This window comes from Procambarus clarkii, chromosome 80 (assembly GCF_040958095.1).
Source record: "Procambarus clarkii isolate CNS0578487 chromosome 80, FALCON_Pclarkii_2.0, whole genome shotgun sequence".
NCBI lineage: Eukaryota > Metazoa > Arthropoda > Malacostraca > Decapoda > Cambaridae > Procambarus > Procambarus clarkii.
Window position 1 is genome coordinate 24,864,224 of NC_091229.1, and position 22,790 is coordinate 24,887,013.

At 42.8% G+C, this 22,790-nt stretch overlaps 1 protein-coding gene across 1 annotated transcript in view; it reads right to left on the minus strand.

Moving 5' to 3' along the window:
* Positions 1-18,027: 18,027 nt before the first annotated feature.
* The window catches only part of LOC138357944 (uncharacterized PPE family protein PPE24-like), a 10,903-nt gene continuing 6,140 nt past the window's right edge, over positions 18,028-22,790 (minus strand). The window contains exons 2-3 of the mRNA XM_069315125.1: positions 20,829-21,280; positions 18,028-20,696 (exon numbers count right to left, since the gene is read on the minus strand). Of these exons, the coding sequence (XP_069171226.1) occupies positions 18,028-20,696; positions 20,829-21,280 (3,121 nt within the window). The remainder of the gene's footprint in view (positions 20,697-20,828; positions 21,281-22,790) is intronic.

A 22,790-nucleotide genomic window follows, 5' to 3' on the forward strand; every position in this document is an offset into this window, starting at 1 on the left:
GATGTTGGGTAAATAGTCTCACGACTTCCACCATTTTTATAGAGTCGTGTGGTCTAGTGGTTAAAGAACCAGGTACGCCATGGTGCATAGTACTCCTGGCTGTCTGGGTTCGAATCCTTCTGGAGGGTGTGGAGTTGTCAGTTGCATATTGGCTTGGGGATTATTCAAGCTTTTTGCATTTGTGTTGCTCACGTGGCCCCACCAAATGAGGTGATTCGATGCCAGAGTTGACCACAGAGCGCTCTCGGATGTTGGGTAGTCTCATGAATGTTTATATGATTTAGTTTACTACACCACACTAAACGTCCACTTGGTAGATAAACAGCCTATTTATTTATTTATTTATTTATGCATATACAAGAATGTACATAAGGAATGTGAGGATACAAATATGGTAATTACAGTCTTGTAAAGCCACTAGCACGCGCAGCGTTTCGGGCAGGTCCTTAATCTAAGAAAATTTTAAGGAAGTAAATACTTGCAAAATTTATAGACAAAAAAATGATAACAGATTACATGGAATGAAAAAAAAGATGAGAGAAAATTATAGGTACAGTATATTAAAGCACATAGGTAGCTATGATTGATTGCAATGACAGCTTAAAATGGTAGTTGACAACAAATTGGTAGGCACAATACAGCAGAAACAATATAAGATTGATTGCAATGACAGCTTGGATGGTAGTTGACAAAAATTGGTAGTCACAATACAGCATATGGCTAGCACATAAAAGAAGACAGCAATGAACACAATTATAAGGTTGTTTGATATTACATAAAAATTAGGAGATTGGGTAACACTAGGTACAGAGCAAATTTAAAGCTCAGTGTAGGAAACTAAATAGATGAAGTTAGGTACTTTTTGGTTTTGCTTTTAAATAAGGCAAAAGTTTTACAGTTTTTCAATTCACTAGGGAGTGAGTTCCATAGACTAGGTCCCTTAATTTGCATAGAGTGTTTACACAGATTAAGTTTGACCCTGGGGATATCAAAGAGATATTTATTTCTGGTGTGGTGATAATGGGTCCTATTACATCTGTCCAGGGAGAGTTTCAGAGCATGGTTTGCATTTAAGAACAGGGTTTTGTAAATGTAGTTGACACAAGAGAATGTGTGGAGGGAGTTAATATTTAGCAAGTTTAGGGATTTAAACAAGGGAGCTGAGTGTTGTCTGAAAGCAGAGTTAGTTATTATTCTGATAGCAGATTTTTGCTGTGTGATGATGGGCTTAAGGTGGTTTGCAGTGGTAGACCCCCATGCACAGATACCATAATTAAGATAGGGGTAGATTAGTGCATAATATAGTGAGAGGAGAGCAGAGTTAGGAACATAATATCTGATTTTGGAGAGTATACCAACTGTCTTAGAGACTTTCTTAGTTATGTGTTGAATGTGGGTGCTGAAGTTGAGTCTCTTGTCTAGGAATAGGCCAAGAAACTTGCCATCATTTTTATTACTGATGTTAATGTTGTCTATCTGTAGCTGAATTGCATTTGATGATTTGCTTCCAAATAAGATGTAGTAAGTCTTTTCGATGTTTAATGTTAGTTTGTTCGTTGACATCCATAAGTGGACTTTTTTTAATTCATTATTCACAACATTATTTAGTGTATGTGGGTTGAGGTTTGAGTAGATAAGGGTAGTATCGTCAGCAAACAATATAGGTTTGAGAATATTAGAGACATTAGGCAGATCGTTTATATATATAAGAAATAGAAGAGGTCCTAAGATGCTGCCCTGTGGCACTCCAACGGTAATTGGTAGAGTGGAAGAAGTTGTATCATTGATGGTTACATATTGGTGTCTGTCACTAAGATAGGATCGGATGTAGTCAAGGGCAAGGCCTCGGATTCCATAATGCTGGAGTTTAAGTAAGAGGTAGTTGTGATTAACAGTATCAAAGGCTTTTCTTAGGTCAATGAAGAGTCCAATCGGAAACTCATTTTTGTCAAGGGCTGAGTAGATAATGTCAAGGAGACTAATGATTGCATCATTGGTGCTCTTTTGGGACCGGAAGCCAAACTGGCAGGGGCTGAGTATGTCGAATTTTACGAGGTAGGAATAGAGCTGCTTGTAAATAATTTTTTCAAATATTTTTGATAGAATGGGTAGATTTGATATTGGTCTATAATTGTTTATGTCCGCCGGATTGCCTCCTTTATGGACTGGCGTTACTCTTGCTTTTTTGAGGATATCAGGGAAGGTGTGATACTCTATAGATTTGTTGAACAGTAGTGCTATGGGTGAGGAAAGGGCATGGGAGGCTCTCTTGTACACAATGGACGGAATTTCACTGGTGTTCCCTGCCTTGGTTTTTAGAGAATGTATGATGGACACAACATCTGCCGGGCTGATTGGTGAAAGGAGAAGAGAGTTTGGATAGCTGCCTGAGAGATATGTGTTAATATGTGTCTGAGTCTGTGGGATTTTACTGGCAAGATTAGCACCAACCGATGAAAAGAAACTATTAAATTCATTTGCCATTTCTAAGTCAGTTGACGGTATACCCCCATCCTTGTAGAGTTTTATTTGGTTATGTGAGTGTTGTTTAGTTCCTAGGATACTAGAGATAGTTTTCCAAGTGCTTTTCATGTTGCCTTTTGCTTCATTGAATCTATTGACATAATATGCAAGTTTTGCCTTTCTTATGATACTGGTAAGCATTGATGAGTACCTTTTAGCTACTTCCTTTGAAACTAGGCCAATCCTAACTTTCTTTTCATATTCATGTTTCTTGTTGATTGAGTTGAGAATGCCACTTGTGAGCCATGGATTGTTTAATCTTTTGTCAGTTACTTGCTTGGTAAGAAGGGGACAATGAATGTTGTAGAGGCTTAGAGTTTTGGAGATGAAGAGGTTAGCTAATGAATTTATATCATGGGTATTATTGAATTCAGAATCCCAGTTAATATTGTAAAGTGCCTCTGTAAGATTGTCTAAAGCTGATTCACTGTGTAGCCTAAATGAAAGTTTCTTGCTTTTTGGTGGTGTTATGTCCATGTTCGCTATGAGAAAGGTAGGATAGTGGTCAGTTGTTCTGTCGTAAATTATACCAGATACAAGGGGAGCTGTTATGTTTGTCCATATGTGGTCCAAGGTAGTGGCTGATGTTTGAGTGACTCGGGTAGGTTTGGTGATTGTGGGGATTAGCATACAGGAGTTCATGCTGTTAAGGAAATAGTCAACTTGAGAGCAATTTTGTTGACCCAGGTCAATATTAAAGTCTCCTCCCAGAATGATGTGGTTTTTGTTGAGATTGTTGTTTATAATAAGATTCCTTAGGTTGTCTGAGAAAGAAGCTATGTTAGTATTGGGAAATCTATAGATGGCTCCAATAGTCAAAGAGGATTTAAGGGATTTAATTGTAAACTGAGCAAAAGTATATTCACAGTAGTCATCTCTGTCACTAATAACACTGTTGCAGATAAATGTATCTCGGTAATATATAGCTGTGCCACCACCTTTTTTATTAGGCCTACAGTTATGAATGGCTTTATAACCAGCTAAGTTGTAGAGTTGGGTATAGTCTTTATTTAGCCAAGTTTCTGTTAAAATAATGAACGATAGGTTAGTACCTAGTGCTGTGAGTAACGCATTTAAATCGTCAAAATGTTTATCAAGTGATCTAACATTTTGGTTATAAACTGATAGACAGGTGCTATTTTGAAGTTTGTTTTTAGCCTGGTGTGCTGTGAAATACTTGCAATAATGATGATCAATGTGCTGGTTGGTGTAGATATGAGACAGAAGATTTTGATCAGGATCAATATCAGTGAGCATAGAGATGCAGAGGGATCACGATATAAGATACACGATGCCTATTTATGTAGTTTGCAACATTGGCGTTGTTGACTGTTGTATTGTTTGCTGCAACCCATCCTCCAAACTGACATTATGTTTTAGTACTAAGTGTAATAAGTACATTTACTGACTGCCATACATAGTACATAATTGTACTTATGAGATTGTTGCCTCTCCATTTATTCTCCTCGTTTTCTGTTAAGCCACTTCTGTTAAGGCACTCGGCAGAGACAGTTTTGTCAGAGACGGAAGAAAAAGACATTTCTTTTTCAGTTTTATTAACCATAGAGATTTTATACAAAATTTGAAAATATCCTGAGTTACTTTACAATTTATTGAAATATTTTAGTTTTGTTTTATTTCTTTATAATACCTGTAATATCCATATAGCTATAAGTTAAGTAGTAATTGTAATTAAGAAGCAATAAAATGCTTATCTTCAAAAACTAAGAAGTTAGGTTAGGTCGTAGTTTTCTTTTCAGCTTTTCAAGTAAACTCAAATATTCACAATATATTTGACAGTACGGTTTAATACTAAGTGAAAATAAGTACATAAAATAAGTAATAAGTAATAATACTAAGTAAAAATAAGTAATTCCTGACAGTCATACATAGTACATAATTGCACTTATGGGGCTGTTACATTTACCTCCCCATTTTTGGAGGACGGGCTGGTCTTGACAGTGACTGGCTTAGTGACGGCGCCCGCCACCAGATGGCCTGGTCCAGCAGGGCGAGTAGAGGTACCCGCCCGGTTTAAACATTTGTTATTTACTCACGTTTACCAAAAACGTTTGGTTAAACAGTTAATTATTTACATTATGTTTTATTTTCGAGTATTACCATAATGTATTTAAGGCAATTTAGACTTATTTTGCCTACTGATAAGAAGCCATTACAGGCTCTCTCCTGTATTGCATCATAAAATGGTGGTTATTTATTTATTTATTTATGCATATACAAGAAGGAACATTGGGAATGTGAGGATACATAAAATGGTAATTACAGTCTTGTAAAGCCACTAGTACGGGCAGCGTTTCGGGCAGGTCCTTAATCTATGAAAATTTTAAGTAGGTAAATACTTGCAAAATTTATAAAAAAAAAGATGATAACAGTTACATGGCAAGAAAAAAAAAAGATGAGAGAAAATTGTAGGTACAGTATATTAAAGCACATAGGTAGCTAAGATTGATTGCAATGACAGCTTGAATGGTAATTGACAAAAATTGGTAGGCACAATACAGCATGTGGCTAGCACATAAAAGAAGAGAGCAATGAACACAATGATAAGGTTGTTTGGGTTAAATACATAAAAATTAGGAGATTGGGTAACACTAGGTACAGAGCAAATTTAAAGCTCAGTGTAGGAAACTAAGAAGATGAAATTAGGTACTTTTTGGTTTTGCTTTTAAATAAGGCAAAAGTTTTACAGTTTTTCAATTCACTAGGGAGCGAGTTCCATAGACTTGGTCCCTTAATTTGCATAGAGTGTTTACACAGATTAAGTTTGACCCTGGGGATATCAAAGTGATATTTATTTCTGGTGTGGTGATAATGGGTCCTATTACATCTGTCCAGGGAGAGTTTCAGAGCATGGTTTGCATTTAAGAACAGGGTTTTGTAAATGTAGTTGACACAAGAGAATGTGTGGAGGGAGTTAATATTTAGCAAGTTTAGGGATTTAAACAAGGGAGCTGAGTGTTGTCTGAAAGCAGAGTTAGTTATTATTCTGATAGCAGATTTTTGCTGCGTGATGATGGGCTTAAGGTGGTTTGCAGTGGTAGACCCCCATGCACAGATACCATAACTAAGATAGGGGTAGATTAGTGCATAATATAGTGAGAGGAGAGCAGAGTTAGGAACATAATATCTTATTTTGGAGAGTATACCAACTGTCTTAGAGACTTTCTTGGTTATGTGTTGAATGTGGGTGCTGAAGTTGAGTCTCTTGTCTAGGAATAGGCCAAGAAACTTGCCATAATTTTTATTACTGATGTTAATGTTGTCTATCTGTAGCTGAATTGCATTTGATGATTTGCTTTCAAATAAGATGTAGTAAGTCTTTTCGATGTTTAATGTTAGTTTGTTCGTTGACATCCATAAGTGGACTTTTTTTTAATTCATTATTCACAACATTTTTTAGTGTATGTGGGTTGAGGTCTGAATAGATAAGGGTAGTATCGTCAGCAAACAATATAGGTTTGAGAATATTAGAGACATTAGGCAGATCGTTTATATATATAAGAAATAGAAGAGGTCCTAAGATACTGCCCTGTGGCACTCCAACGGTAATTGGTAGAGTGGAAGAAGTTGTATCATTGATGGTTACATATTGGTGTCTGTCACTAAGATAAGATCGGATGTAGTCAAGGGCAAGGCCTCGGATTCCACAATGCTGGAGTTTAAGTAAGAGGTAGTTGTGATTGACAGTATCAAAGGCTTTTCTTAGGTCAATGAAGAGTTCAATCGGAAACTCATTTTTGTCAAGGGCTGAGTAGATAACGTCAAGGAGACTAATGATTGCATCGTTGGTGCTCTTTTGGGACCAGAAGCCAAACTGGCAGGGGCTGAGTATGTCGAATTTACGAGGTCGGAATAGAGCTGTTTGTAAATAATTTTTTCAAATATTTTTAATAGAATGGGTAGATTTGATATTGGTTTATAATTGTTTATGTCCGCCGGATTGCCTCCTTTATGGACTGGCGTTACTCTTGCTTTTTTGAGGATATGAGGGAAGGTGTGACACTATAGATTTGTTGAACAGTAGAGCTATGGGTGGGGCAAGGGCATGGGAGGCTCTCTTGTATACAATGGACGGAATTTCACTGGTGTTCCCTGCCTTGGTTTTTAGAGAGTGAATGATGGACACAACATCTGCCGGGCTGATTGGTGAAAGGAGAAGAGAGTTTGGATAGCTGCCTGAGAGATATGTGTTAATATGTGTCTGAGTCTGTGGGATTTTTCTGGCAATGTTAGCACCAACCGATGAAAAGAAAATATTAAATTCATTTGCCATTTCTAAATCAGTTGACGGTATATCCCCATCCTTGTAGAGTTTTATTTGGTTATGTGAGTTTTGTTTAGTTCCTAGGATACTAGAGATTGTTTTCCAAGTTTTTTTCATGTTGCCTTTTGCTTCATTGAATCTATTCACATAATATGCAAGTTTTGCCTTTCTTATGATACTGGTAAGCATTGATGAGTACCTTTTAGCTACTTCCTTTGAAACTAGGCCAATCCTAAGTTTCTGTTCATATTCATGTTTCTTGTTGATTGAGTTGAGAATGCCACTTGTGAGCCATGGATTGTTTAATCTTTTGTCAGTTACTTGCTTGGTAAGAAGGGGACAATGAATGTTGTAGAGGCTTAGAGTTTTGGAGAGGAAGAGGTCAGCTAATGAATTTATATCATGGGTATTATTGAATTCAGAATCCCAGTTAATATTGTGAAGTGCATCTGTAAGACTGCCTAAAGCTGATTCACTGTGTAGCTTAAATGAAAGTTTCTTGCTTTTTGGTGGTGTTATGTCCATGTTCGCTATGAGAAAAGTAGGATAGTGGTCAGTTGTTCTGTCATAGATTATACCAGATACAAGGGGAGCTGTTATGTTTGTCCATATGTGGTCCAAGGTACTGGCTGATGTTTAAGTGACTCGGGCAGGTTTGGTGATTGTGGGGATTAGCATACAGGAGTTCATGCTGTTAAGGAAATAGTCAACTTGAGAGCAATTTTGTTGACCCAGGTCAATATTAAAGTCTCCTCCCAGAATGATGTGGTTTTTGTTGAGATTGTTGTTTATAATAAGATTCCTTAGGTTGTCTGAGAAAGAAGCTATGTTAGTATTGGGAAATCTATAGATGGATCCAATAGTCAAAGAGGATTTAAGGGATTTAATTGTAAACTGAGCAAAAGTATATTCACAGTAGTCATCTCTGTCACTAATAACACTGTTGCAGATAAATGTATCTCGGTAATATATAGCTGTGCCGCCACCTTTTTTATTAGGCCTACAGTTATGAATGACTTTATAACCAGCTAAGTTGTAGAGTTGGGTATAGTCTTTATTTAGCCAAGTTTCTGTTAAAATAATGAACGATAAGTTAGTACCTAGTGCTGTGAGTAATGCATTTATATCGACAAAATGTTTACCAAGTGATATAACATTTTGGTTATAAACTGATAGACAGGTGCTATTTTGGAGTTTGTTTTTGCCTGGTGTGCTGTGAAATACTTGCAATAATGATGATCAATGTGCTGGTTGGTGTAGATATGAGACAGAAGATTTTGATCAGGATCAATATCAGTGTGCATAGAGATGCAGAGGGATCACGATACAAGATACACGATATAGCAAAACACAAGAATAAAAGCAAATGCAATAAAATAGTAACAAATTAGAAGTAAAATAAAGATCCAATAGATAGCCAGGGAGGACACAGAAGTTACATAAAATAAAAAAACAAAAATATCAGTAGAGACTGACAATATAAATGAAAAATAAAAAATAATAAGAAAAATAATAATCATAAAGTAAAATGATCTTGAAGATAATTAGCTTAGTAATGGGTAATTAAAATCCTATAATTGGTATGAACCTAAGAAAACAAAGTGAGCTCAAATAGATAATTCCGAGAGAGAGAAAGAAAAGATGACATGTAAATCTAATTAAATCTTGAAATTTATTTTAATATAAATCTAAGTGTAAAAATAAACAGGGTGAGAGTATATTAATGTGGAGGATTTTACTATGATACTGAGGTAGATGCTTATATAAACAATTATACTATTAATTAATTCCAATAAATGATTACAAGAAACAAATACCAAGTTACTTTAAATATAACAGGGTAATAAAAGCCCTAGGTTTAGTGACAAGGGGATTAACTAAGACCAAATAATTAAGAGTAAAAAACAGGCAAAGATGACAAACTAAATCTAAAAATAAAAATAAAAATAAAAAAACCTTTGGAAAGGAAAGGCAGAGCTTAAGTACACTTTGGTAGTATGTGAGACTACAAATTATGTTCTGGTTATTCAGCTGATATCCCACAGTCATCCAGGAAAGAAGTGAGGTATGCTTCAGTGGTTATGACATAAGATTTTCCAGTGTCAGACTTCCTAGCTATTATTTTACCATCGCGCACAAAACAATGTTTAACAAGGGGATTGTTACGGCCCTCTCGGGACGCAACGGGGTTCTTACTCTGATGTAGTTAGAGGAAGATGTATATCCGGCCCCAAGCCAGTAGAGGCTATCAAGGGATGCGATCCGTGACGCAAGTAACTTAAAGGGAGTATGAAAAGGAAGCTACGAACTTAATATAATATAATGACCACCACCAATAAATAAATAGTATATAAAAGGAGTACACAGGGGGAGGGGTATTAACACTTTGCAATGGGATTATTCACTGTAGTCTTCTGCTGAAGACTCTGGTACCACACCACTTTCGGTGCCGATTCCTTGGTGCTCTCTTCGTGGCCTTAAGACGTGTCCTCTGAGAACGCCGAGTCTACCCTGGCCACAGGTCAGCCACAACACAGGTCCACTGGGGGCACCGTCGTGGAGGCCGTCAACCACACGTCCAGCAGGTCTGCTGGCAGGTACAGAGCCACCAAGGCTGGTACGGCCACTCCACGAACGATATAAGGGGTACGCCCTAGACAGGAGTCTCGTGTGATATCACCAATCACCCTCCTGTCCTCAATACCCCAGTGGATTATCGTCTCCAACCGTCGGTCCCGGGTAAATCCTTCCACTGCCACTCCACTGGCAGGCTTAACACACCACAGTGTTCTTCCGGGGGGACGACGTCACGACAGCTGCAGCAAACTTCACTGTATGGAGACTGGCTGCCTCGGGTAGACTGGCTACACCTTCAACACAGTGGTCCCAGGTCGGCTCTGTAAGCAGACACGTCATTAATAACCGAGACACTAATACACCACACTCACAGGCTCAGATACTAACACCTGACGTATCCAGTCCATAGATGGCGCTGTCGTCGGAGCACCACCTCACCAGAGGTCAGGGGCGGCGGTGTTGAGCGTTGAACCAGACTGGAAACTGGTCCTCGAGGCCAGTACACGCTGTCCTCACTAGGTGTCGTCGTTCGTTTGGCGGGGGTTTCGGGAGCTGACCCACAGATGGCGTGTTTGTCACTGCTCCAGGCTCGGACGCTGAATCCGGGTCCGTAACACCTCCCCACCAAAAAGAATTTGGTTTGGGGTTCTATAAAAAGAAACACAAACCAAATTAGTACGACGACACAACTCCAAATGGACACACATGCTTTATAATCTGGGATGTCGAGGCTGTCACGTCTACAGAACTGTCCTAATTGCCATTTCCGGCACAACGGGAGCTTGCAGATAGAAGGCAATGATCTGCCTGACGTAATCTTCCACGTCTCCCACATCTCCACTGCGATGTCAAGCAGGGGCATCATTTCACACCTCTCTAGTAAGGATCCGTGTAGACACGGTCTGGGGTGACTTGACACTTCTCTGCGTCGAGGCACCGATGACGGCTGATCACAGACGGCATTTCTGGTACCGGTCCGATGGTCCTTCAGGGAGACAGGAACCTGGAATACAGGGGTCTGATAATTCAGAGTGATAGCGACAATGGGCAAGTCAGTACTTACTATACACTCCTCTACTAGGTCCACACCTAGTTCCAACAGGGCTGCTTGCTCACCGAAGATGGCATTCGCTCTGCCCCCGTCAGGTCGACCAACGTTCCGTATAACGCTGTGTTGAGGCTCAGCAGTCACGCGGGGGGTGTCAACCTGTCGGAAACAGTCACTCACATTATCACATATCGTACCTCCTGTATCATCTATTACCTCCCAGGTCCCTTCTTCAACTGCAACACTTGCAGTGCAAATCTCTAATCCCAGGGACCTCTTCTCGATGTTCACGGGAGCCATCATCCTTCGGGTCGTCCACTGATCCTTACTGAGAACACAGAGAGCACATAGGAGAACAAAACAAAATACTGCTAAGAAACATGGGGTCAATTGAGGGATATGCTTCCCGAGCCGGTCATGTCCATAGCCGGCAACATCCACTAGCCTGGCTTGGACCGAAGAGGGCACTAGACCTTTTGAACACACCTCACATACCTCTGAAGTCTGGGGAATCTCTGGCTGGTTCAATACACGCTGTACCTTGCCATACCGCAAGTACACATCCGCCTTCGCTCCAGACTCGTTGGTATCTGTGGGTGCCTGCACACAAGGCCTCTCTTCGAGCTCAGGTACCTCTGCCTTCTTAACTTCATGTTCCTTGTCGAGAGAATCAGGAGACACTGCTAGAACGCTTTCAATCTGTAGGCGAGAGGACAAATTAAACATAGTTACATCCGGGTCTGTCTTTACCTGGACATTACCATTGCCTGTAGACACCTCCGACCTTGCTGTTCTGGTAGACTCGTCCACAATCTTGGGAAGATTGATGCTCCAATCGGTTACCAAGTCGTTGGCTAGTACCACGTCAATCCCAGCCACAGGGAGGGTATCGACTACTGCCAACTCACATGTGCCGCTGAAATAAGGCGTGTCGAGATGTACTGGCACTAAGGGGGCGATGTACTGCGTCCTTGGAAACCCAACCAGGACAACCTCTTGTCTCCCGTTCACACTTACTCCCTCGGGTAACGAGCTCTTCACGATCAGGGACTGGGCTGCTCCACTATCTCTGAGCACTACAATTGATCTACCAGTATGATCACTCGTTACATACCCGGTTGAGGTGTGAGGGGCCAACAAACTTGGTCCTTCCTGCGTCGTCGTCGACTGGCTTCCTGCTGGTGATGTTCCACAGCTCATCAACATCACCTCCCTTCGTGCACTGCCACCTCTTCTGCCTCGGCACCTAGCAGCTATGTGCCCTTTCTGCCCACAAGTCCAGCACACCATATTCCTCCTTGGACTCCGGTGTTTCGGACTACTAGGACTAGTCCTTCGAGGGCTACTTGGGGGCGTCTTCTTAGCACTTTGTGGGACGGGTCTTTCTTCTTCATCATGAGGTCTGTCGAACCGGCGCTGGTAATTCCTCGGGACGTACTTAGCAGACGGCCTATGAGTCAGGATATACTCTTCAGCCATGGTGGCTGCTGCACTCAAGGTCTCTACCTGCTGTTCCTCTAAGTACGTCTTCAGGTCTACAGACAAACAATCCTTGAAGTCCTCGAGCAGAATCAGCTGCTCGAGGTCTTCCTTGGTCTCCACCTTCCGAGATGCACACCATTCCTGAAAAAGTCGCTCCTTGATGGTGGCGAATTCGGTGAAAGTGTGCTCTGAGGTCTTCTTCAGGTTTCTGAACCTTTGCCTATATGCCTCAGGTACCAATTGGTACGCCATGAGCACCACTTTCTTCACCATATCGTAATCGCCGGAGTCGTCAAGGGATAACGTAGAGTAGGCGATTTGGGCCTTCCCAGTCAAGACTGACTGTATCATGATGGCCCAATTCTCCCTTGGCCACTCCAAAGAGGCAGCGACTTTCTCGAAGGCTGCGAAGAACTTCGAAACTTCTCTCTCGTTGAATTTGGGGACCATTTTGATATTCCTTACCGGATCGAAACCGCTTACTCCAGTTTGTCTCTGTCCAGCGCCTAGTCGTAATACTTCTAGTTCATGTTGTCTCTGTCTTTCCTCCCTTTCTCGCTCTCGTTCTTCTCTCTCTCGTCTCTCTTCTCTTTCTTCTCTTTCTCGTTTCTCTTCTCTTTCTCGTTCTTCTCTTTCTCGTTTCTCTTCTCTTTCTCGTTCTTCTCTTTCTCGTTTCTCTTCTCTTTCTCGTTCTTCTCTTTCTCGTTTCTCTTCTCTTTCTCGTTCTTCTCTTTCTCGTTTCTCTTCTCTTTCTCGTTCTTCTCTTTCTCGTTTCTCTTCTCTTTCTCGTTCTTCTTTCCTTTCTTCCAATTCTAAACGCCTCATCGCCAATTCCTTCTCTTTCATCTCCATTTCTTTATCTTTTAATTCTCGTTCTAATTCTAACTTCTTCCACTCTATCTCGCGATTGATCTCTAGGGCACGCATTTTGACTGTTAGGAAGCTGATATTAAGCTCACCTGCCTCACTGTCAATGTCGCTGCCCTTATCTTCCTTTTCCGTGGAAGCTATTTCCTCGCCTTCCTTTGTACTGGGAGTCTCGCCTTCCTGTTTCTCTTCTGCCTTCAGGTGCCGGTGAACCTTGGACAAGATCTCCACACGGGAATCACTGGCACGGATCTTGATCTCCAGGTAGGCGCTCACTAGTACAAGTTCCGGTTTGCTCAGATACTTTAATCTGGCAAGACAGTCCACTCTATTCAGAAAAGCCTGAACATCGTCCAGATCATCGATGGTAGCTTTGTCTGCCATTGTCACAGATGGAACACTTTGCACTTAACACACCGAGCACTGTTCTACGCCAATATTGCACTTTATCGCACCAAACACTGCACTTGCCAATATTGCACGTAATCACTTCGGGCACCACGCTACCCAATATTGCACTGAATCCAAGCGAACACTTCGCTCTACAATATTGCACTAAATCACTGAGCACCGCACTAGTCAATATTGCACTTAATCGCTTAATCACAGCGAGCACCGCACTGCACAATATCGCACTTAGTCACTGAGCACCGCACAGGACGTATAACGTCACAATCGTCACACAGGGGGAATTATATACAGGGATTACGCCACTTCACCACCCCTGTCAAACATACTTAACAAGGGGACGGATCCCGCTGGGGATGCCAATTATGTTACGGCCCTCTCGGGACGCAACGGGGTTCTTACTCTGATGTAGTTAGAGGAAGATGTATATCCGGCCCCAAGCCAGTAGAGGCTATCAAGGGATGCGATCCGTGACGCAAGTAACTTAAAGGGAGTATGAAAAGGAAGCTACGAACTTAATATAATATAATGACCACCACCAATAAATAAATAGTATATAAAAGGAGTACACAGGGGGAGGGGTATTAACACTTTGCAATGGGATTATTCACTGTAGTCTTCTGCTGAAGACTCTGGTACCACACCACTTTCGGTGCCGATTCCTTGGTGCTCTCTTCGTGGCCTTAAGACGTGTCCTCTGAGAACGCCGAGTCTACCCTGGCCACAGGTCAGCCACAACACAGGTCCACTGGGGGCACCGTCGTGGAGGCCGTCAACCACACGTCCAGCAGGTCTGCTGGCAGGTACAGAGCCACCAAGGCTGGTACGGCCACTCCACGAACGATATAAGGGGTACGCCCTAGACAGGAGTCTCGTGTGATATCACCAATCACCCTCCTGTCCTCAATACCCCAGTGGATTATCGTCTCCAACCGTCGGTCCCGGGTAAATCCTTCCACTGCCACTCCACTGGCAGGCTTAACACACCACAGTGTTCTTCCGGGGGGACGACGTCACGACAGCTGCAGCAAACTTCACTGTATGGAGACTGACTGCCTCGGGTAGACTGGCTACACCTTCAACACAGTGGTCCCAGGTCGGCTCTGTAAGCAGACACGTCATTAATAACCGAGACACTAATACACCACACTCACAGGCTCAGATACTAACACCTGACGTATCCAGTCCATAGATGGCGCTGTCGTCGGAGCACCACCTCACCAGAGGTCAGGGGCGGCGGTGTTGAGCGTTGAACCAGACTGGAAACTGGTCCTCGAGGCCAGTACACGCTGTCCTCACTAGGTGTCGTCGTTCGTTTGGCGGGGGTTTCGGGAGCTGACCCACAGATGGCGTGTTTGTCACTGCTCCAGGCTCGGACGCTGAATCCGGGTCCGTAACAGGGATCTTTTGCAGATTCCACGTAGTTTAAATAAGAGATTTTGTCTGAAAGGTTATATGTTGACGACAGCAATCCCTCTGTTCACTAGGATCTAAAAATTTGCCAATATATGCTCTATGTTCTATAATTCCTATAGACCATGACTAACTAATATAATCAAGACTATTTTAGTTTTTAGTGGATATTATCCACAATTGTCTTAGAGATGGATTTTTTATTTAATCTAAAGTAAATGTATGGTAATGAGATGTTTAGGGAAATAAGGACACTGCAAGAACACAATGGGGAACAAGCAGCTGGAAGCAAAACAAGAAAATGATTTAATAGACTGAATACAAATCTTTCTCAAGAGGCGTATGGTAACAGAATAATATCAGCAGTATATGTAAAATTGGCTAATATATACAGGTAGCTTTTAGGAATCTGAACAATGCGGTATTCATGCCACTTTATGCTACCTATGTAAGACCAGAAGAGAAGTATACATCTAAAAAGAATAAGACAAATCTTAAGAAACTTCAAAGATATATCAAACTTCTTCTAGCAGCGAGAGGTTTAGAGTACAAGGAAATGTAAGGAAACATTTATTTATCCTAAGAGTAATAATAAAATGGAATTAACTAGAAGAGGATGTAGTTGAGATAAATATTACAAATTGGCCTGAAAGTAGATATCATGGAAATCAAGTGAATCAAGAGCCTTTGTATTAGACGACAATTAAAGAGTATGTTCCTAAGAGTTAGCCCTCTTCAGGTACAATGAGATGAAGACGGATTATTACCTTCTTCTCTTGTAGCGAGTGAATTAATGCTCATCATACACAAGTGGTGTATGGAAGCTGTGGCAGTTCAAACTCTCTACAGCAAGAGTAAGTTGGTATGCCCCTCTGTAACACTAGGGTGATGAACACGAAGATGCAGCACATATTCCACCACTTGTATATGATCAGCACTAATTCACTCACTACAAGAAAAGAAGGCAATAATCCATCTTCATCTCATTGTACCTGAAGAGGACTCTTGAGAATACTGAACGTCTGCTACTGAACGCCCTGTAATCTTTCGTCTTCAGGGAAAAGTGAGTTAGACCGTGACACCAAGCCCAGTCTCACACCACCTGGATAGTTTTCGAGATATTTGTGAAGGTCTGGAAGCATATATCGGTTCCATTAATAGTCAACTTGTAAACTGGCATTTGAATCTTTGTCCTAAACAAAGAATATTCTTAGGTTATGACTTTATTGTACTGTAAATTGGTGTTTTAAAATAAAAGAAAAGTCTATGGTTAACTTGTTGTATTTAAAACGGTCTGAGATCTAGGTTTTCTGTAAAATGAAATTTTAGGGGACTTTCAAATAACTTTCGAATTTTATATTTCACATGCTTGAGAATTATAACTATTTTAACATACCAAATCTACCCACTAATATAACCTAACCTAAATTTACCCTAACCCTAACCTATCCTAACCTAAACTTACCCAAACCTTACCCTCACCTTAACCTAACCTAAACTTACCCTAACATAAACTTACCCTAACCTTAACCTAATTTAACCTAACCAAATCACGGAGAGGGAGCAGGTAATAGCTACAATTATGTAGTGGTTTTGAATTTATTGCCACGAGGACTCAAACCTCCAATGAGGACAGAATCAGTCACCCAGTGGCTTCAATATCCAGGAGTAATGTTAAATGAACGTTGATACAACGTTGAATTACTGTTACTCATAAATGTTGTGCGCGTTAGGTACATCATATCGGCATCATCATTACACCACTAAAACAAGAACTAAATCAATTGGTTCGTCAGCCAGTTGTTATGGTTGCCTGTATTGCCTTACTGAGGTTCCAACCCGTTCTCGCAAATTTAATAAGTCAATGTTGACTTATTAAATATGTGCATAGGTGACATACTTAACATAATAGATACCCTTAAAAAGATTCATAGAAAACACCGACCTTACCTAACCTACTTAGTATGTTAAGATAAGCATCTTATTGCTTCGTAATTACAATTATTACCTAACCTATAATAGGTATAGGTTAAGTAATAATTGTAATTACGAAGCAATAAGATGCTTATCTTAAGATACTAACAAGGTTAGGTAAGGTCGGTGTTTTCTATGAATCTTTTTAAGGGTATCTATTATGTTTAGTATATCACCTATGCACATAGTTAATAAGTCAATATTGACTTTACGAATTTGCGAGAACGGGTTGGAGGTTCATGGGTCAGAGAGATCATCACTAAACTAATTGACATAGAATTTATTTTAATAGAATTTCCAGTCAACTGACAGTTACCTATATTCAGTATTATACTCACTGAAAATAGTGGCACAAGTCTGGTCATGAGTTCACTCACTCATCCCCCTGAGGCTAGCAGCGAGTGAAAATGTTTACTTTTATTACTAAGCATTAAAATAATAATTATACTATGTTCTCTCTAAAATTAGTTTAAATTAATCCTCACTTAGCATTCTGTCTTTGAAATAAATTATTTACTTGAAAACAATAGCAAGAAAAAAATAATAGCAATGGAATAGAAATAGAAATTTGTACACAAATAAACTATCTAGTAAATATTTAAAATAATACAATTCACTGAGAAGTGTATACCTCTCCTACTATTAGTTAGTAGACCCATATATTGACACACTCTAAGGCTTTCAGGACAGTAAACTTGAAAGCCAGATCTAAACATTGTCTCAATATTAGAATAGAATAATCTTTTAACTTATTGATTTGCAATCATTGTCTTTAGTTTCTCAGATCTGATATATCATGCCAGATTTGCATCCTACAAATCTGCATTGCTCCTGTCATGCTAAGGATAATGAGAGACATATATTTTATATTTGAAAACTATATTTTTATATGTAGAATATATGTTATATGTAGTATAATACATTATTCATATATGTGAATATATATATATATATATATATATATATATATATATATATATATATATATATATATATATATATATATATATATATATATATATATATATATATATATATTTCTATATTATTTTAAATCACAGAAGAAGCTATATATAGTTGCCTGTAAACCTCAACATGGTAGAAATATATAACAGACATGACAGTAGAAGCAAGGTGACTGAAATACACATAATGTTTTTAAATATACCGTAGCTCATAACTCTAGAAGGTTGAGAGTAATGCATCATTTGGTATCAACGTCTCACCACACTATGCAACGATGAAGTATTACATGGCCGCCTTGCTTTGCAAAATTCTCTTGCATTGTTGATTTCCAACATAGTATGTGGTGGAAAAAAAAACTTGTCAGAAAAAGTTCATTGTTTGAAGCAATTTATATTTTAATGTTTATATTTTCCAGATTATCACAGAGTTCGTAATGCCTTCCTTCCGAGTGGAGATTTTACCAAGGTCACAAGGTGTAAGGTTCTCAGGTGTAAGGTCCCCCAGGTATAAGGTCACTAGGTGTAAGGTCACGAGGTGGGAGGTCATCAGGAGTAAGGTCATAAGGTGTTAGGTCATCAGGTGTAAGGTCACGAGGTGGTAGGTCCCCAGGTGTAAGGTCACCAGGTGTAAGGTCCCCAGGGATATGGTCATCAGGTGTAAGATCACCAGGCTTAAGGTCCCCAGGTGTAAGGTCACCAGGTGTAAGGTCCCCAGGTGTAAGGTCTCCAGGTGTAAGGTCTCCAGGTGTAAGGTCCCCAGGTGTAAGGTCCCCAGGTGTAAGGTCACCAGGTGTAAGGTCACCAGGTGTAAGGTCCCCAGGTGTAAGGTCACCATGTGTAAGGTCCCCAGGTGTAAGGTCTCCAGGTGTAAGGTCCCCAGGTGTAAGATCCCCAGGTGTAAGGTCCCCAGGTGTAAGGTCACCAGGTGTAAGGTCCCCAGGTGTAAGGTCACCAGGTGTAAGGTCCCCAGGTGTAAGGTCCCCAGGTGTAAGGTCCCTAGGTGTAAGGTCACCAGGTGTAAGGTCCCCAGGTGTAAGGTCCCCAGGTGTAAGATCTCCAGGTGTAAGGTCCCCAGGTGTAAGGTCACCAGGTGTAAGGTCACCAGGTGTAAGGTCCCCAGGTGAAAGGTCATCAGGTGTAAGGTCCCCAGGTGTAAGGTCTCCAGGTGTAAGGTCACCAGGTGTAAGGTCCCCAGGTGTAAGGTCACCAGGTGTAAGGTCACCAGGTGTAAGGTCCCCAGGTGTAAGGTCCCCAGGTGTAAGGTCCCCAGGTGTAAGGTCCCCAGGTGTAAGGTCTCCAAGTGTAATGTCATCAGGTGTAAGGTCCCCAGGTGTAAGGTCCCCAGGTGTAAGGTCCCCAGGTGTAAGGTCACCAGGTGTAAGGTCCCCAGGTGTAAGGTCCCCAGGTGTAAGATCCCCAGGTGTAAGGTCACCAGGTGTAAGGTCCCCAGGTGTAAGGTCCCCAGGTGTAAGGTCTCCAAGTGTAATGTCATCAGATGTAAGGTCCCCAGGTGTAAGGTCCCCAGGTGTAAGATCCCCAGGTGTAAGGTCCCCAGGTGTAAGGTCCCCAGGTGTAAGGTCCCCAGGTGTAAGGTCCCCAGGTGTAAAGTCCCCAGGTGTAAGGTCCCCAGTTGTAAGGTCACCAGGTGTAAGGTCACCAGGTGTAAGGTCCCCAGGTGAAAGGTCATCAGGTGTAAGGTCCCCAGGTGTAAGGTCCCCAGGTGAAAGGTCATCAGGTGTAAGGTCACCAGGTGTAAGGTCCCCAGGTGTAAGATCTCCAGGTGTAAGGTCCCCAGGTGTAAGGTCACCAGGTGTAAGGTCCCCAGATGTAAGATCTCCAGGTGTAAGGTCCCCAGGTGTAAGGTCCCCAGGTGTAAGGTCACCAGGTGTAAGGTCCCCAGGTGTAAGGTCACCAGGTGTAAGGTCCCCAGGTGTAAGGTCCCCAGGTGTAAGGTCCCCAGGTGTAAGGTCCCCAGGTGTAAGATCTCCAGGTGTAAGGTCCCCAGGTGTAAGGTCACCAGGTGTAAGGTCACCAGGTGTAAGGTCCCCAGGTGAAAGGTCATCAGGTGTAAGGTCCCCAGGTGTAAGGTCCCCAGGTGTAAGGTCTCCAAGTGTAATGTCATCAGGTGTAAGGTCCCCAGGTGTAAGGTCCCCAGGTGTAAGGTCCCCAGGTGTAAGGTCACCAGGTGTAAGGTCCCCAGGTGTAAGGTCCCCAGGTGTAAGATCCCCAGGTGTAAGGTCACCAGGTGTAAGGTCCCCAGGTGTAAGGTCCCCAGGTGTAAGGTCTCCAAGTGTAATGTCATCAGATGTAAGGTCCCCAGGTGTAAGGTCCCCAGGTGTAAGATCCCCAGGTGTAAGGTCCCCAGGTGTAAGGTCCCCAGGTGTAAGGTCCCCAGGTGTAAGGTCCCCAGGTGTAAAGTCCCCAGGTGTAAGGTCCCCAGTTGTAAGGTCACCAGGTGTAAGGTCACCAGGTGTAAGGTCCCCAGGTGAAAGGTCATCAGGTGTAAGGTCCCCAGGTGTAAGGTCCCCAGGTGAAAGGTCATCAGGTGTAAGGTCACCAGGTGTAAGGTCCCCAGGTGTAAGATCTCCAGGTGTAAGGTCCCCAGGTGTAAGGTCACCAGGTGTAAGGTCCCCAGATGTAAGATCTCCAGGTGTAAGGTCCCCAGGTGTAAGGTCCCCAGGTGTAAGGTCACCAGGTGTAAGGTCCCCAGGTGTAAGGTCACCAGGTGTAAGGTCCCCAGGTGTAAGGTCCCCAGGTGTAAGGTCCCCAGGTGTAAGGTCCCCAGGTGTAAGATCTCCAGGTGTAAGGTCCCCAGGTGTAAGGTCACCAGGTGTAAGGTCACCAGGTGTAAGGTCCCCAGGTGAAAGGTCATCAGGTGTAAGGTCACCAGGTGTAAGGTCCCCAGGTGTAAGGTCCCCAGGTGTAAGGTCCCCAGGTGTAAGGTCCCCAGGTGTAAGGTCACCAGGTGTAAGGTCCTCATGTGTAAGATCCCCAGGTGTAAGGTCCCCAGGTGTAAGGTCCCCAGGTGTAAGGTCCCCAGGTGTAAGGTCCCCAGGTGTAAGGTCCCCAGGTGTAAGATCTCCAGGTGTAAGGTCACCAGGTGTAAGGTCCCCAGGTGTAAGATCTCCAGGTGTAAGGTCCCCAGGTGTAAGGTCTCCAAGTGTAATGTCACGAGGTGTAAAGTCCCCAGGTGTAAGGTCACCAGGTGTAAGGTCACCAGGTCACCAGGTGTAAGGTCACCAGGTCACCAGGTGTAAGGTCTCCAGGTGTAAGGTCACCAGGTCACCAGGTGTAAGATCACCAGGTGTAAGGTCTCCAGGTGTAAGGTCACCAGGTGTAAGGTCCCCAGGTGTAAGGTCACCAGGTGTAAGGTCACCAGGTGTAAGGTCACCAGGTGTAAGGTCCCCAGGTGTAAGGTCCCCAGGTGTAAGGTCCCCAGGTGTAAGGTCCCCAGGTGTAAGGTCTCCAGGTGTAAGGTCCCCAGGGGTAAGGTCCCCAGTTGTAAGGTCACCAGGTGTAAGGTCACCAGGTGTAAGGTTCCCAGGGGTAAGGTCCCCAGGTGTAAGGTCCCCAGGTGTAAGGTCCCCAGGTGTAAGGTCCCCAGGTGTAAGGTCTCCAGGTGTAAGGTCCCCAGGTGTAAGGTCCTCATGTGTAAGGTCCCCAGGGGTAAGGTCCCCAGGTGTAAGGTCACCAGGTGTAAGGTCACCAAGAGCCGAGCTCCTCTCTACAGTGACTACCCTCAAATTTGACAATTATGTTTCTTTATAAGGGAAAGAAACAGATTAAGACAGAGATAGACAAAGACACCGACAGTGATAGACAGAGACAGAAACAAAGCCATAAACAGACAGATTGATAGACAGAGACGGACAGACAGAAACAGAGACCAAGGCAGAGAGAGACAAAGCCAGACAGTATCGTGAGATCATCAGTCTCTTCTATGGTGAGATTATCAGTATAAGGAGCTTCTTTATATAAGGGAGCTCCTTATTTCTGTATAAGGAGCTTCCCAATCTACTCTATAATGAACTTCTATAATGTGATGTGGTGGAGGCATTCTCCATACACAGATTCAAATAAATATATGCGATTGAGCTCATAAAGCTCAAGAATCTGAATACCAGTTGTCAGTTGAGAGGCGGGACCAATGAGACAAAGCTCCACCCCCGCAAGCTCAACTTGGTGAGTACATCCAAGTCAGTACTATGACCTGGATGTATATAGGGATATGAGAGAACTTTGAAAACGTAAGAGAGCACTTTATAGGGGTATGAGAGCACTTTATAGGGGTATGAGAGCATTTTATAGGATAGGAGAGCACTTTACAGGGATAAGAGAGCACTCTAAAGGATAAGAGAGCACATTATAGGATAAACGAGCACTTTACAGGGATGAGAGAGCACTTTATAGGGATAAGAGAGCGCTTTATAGGATAAGAGAGCGCTTTATAGGGGTATGAGAGCACTTTATAGGATAAGAGAGCACTTTACATGGACAAGAGAGCACTTTAACGGGATTGGAGAGCACTTTATTGGGAAAAGAGAGCACTTTAGAGGAATAAGATAATTTTAGAAGAGCATAATATCACTTTATATGAATATCAACAACAATATACGATTACGAGAGCACGTTATATAGTCCAACTCTATATGATTATATCAACCCAGTGACCCCACCCAGTGACCCCACACCCAGTGACCCCACACCCAGTGACCCCACACACAGTGACCCCACCCAGTGACCCCACACCCAGTGACCCCACACACAGTGACCCCACACCCAGTGACCCCACACACAGTGACCCCACCCAGTGACCCCACACACAGTGACCCCACACCCAGTGACCCCACACACAGTAACCCACACCCAGTGACCCCACACCCAGTGACCCCACACCCAGTGACCCCCACACACAGTGACCCCACAACCAGTGACCCCACACACAGTGATCCCACACCCAGTGACCCCACCCAGTGACCCCACACCCAGTGACCCCACACCCAGTGACCCCACACCCAGTGACCCCACACCCAGTGACCCCACCCAGTGACCCCACACCCAGTGACCCCCACACACAGTGACCCCACAACCAGTGACCCCACACACAGTGACCCCACACCCAGTGACCCCACACACAGTGACCCCACACCCAGTGACCCCACCCAGTGACCCCACACACAGTGACCCCACACCCAGTGACCCCACACACAGTGACCCCCACACACATTGACCCCACAACCAGTGACCC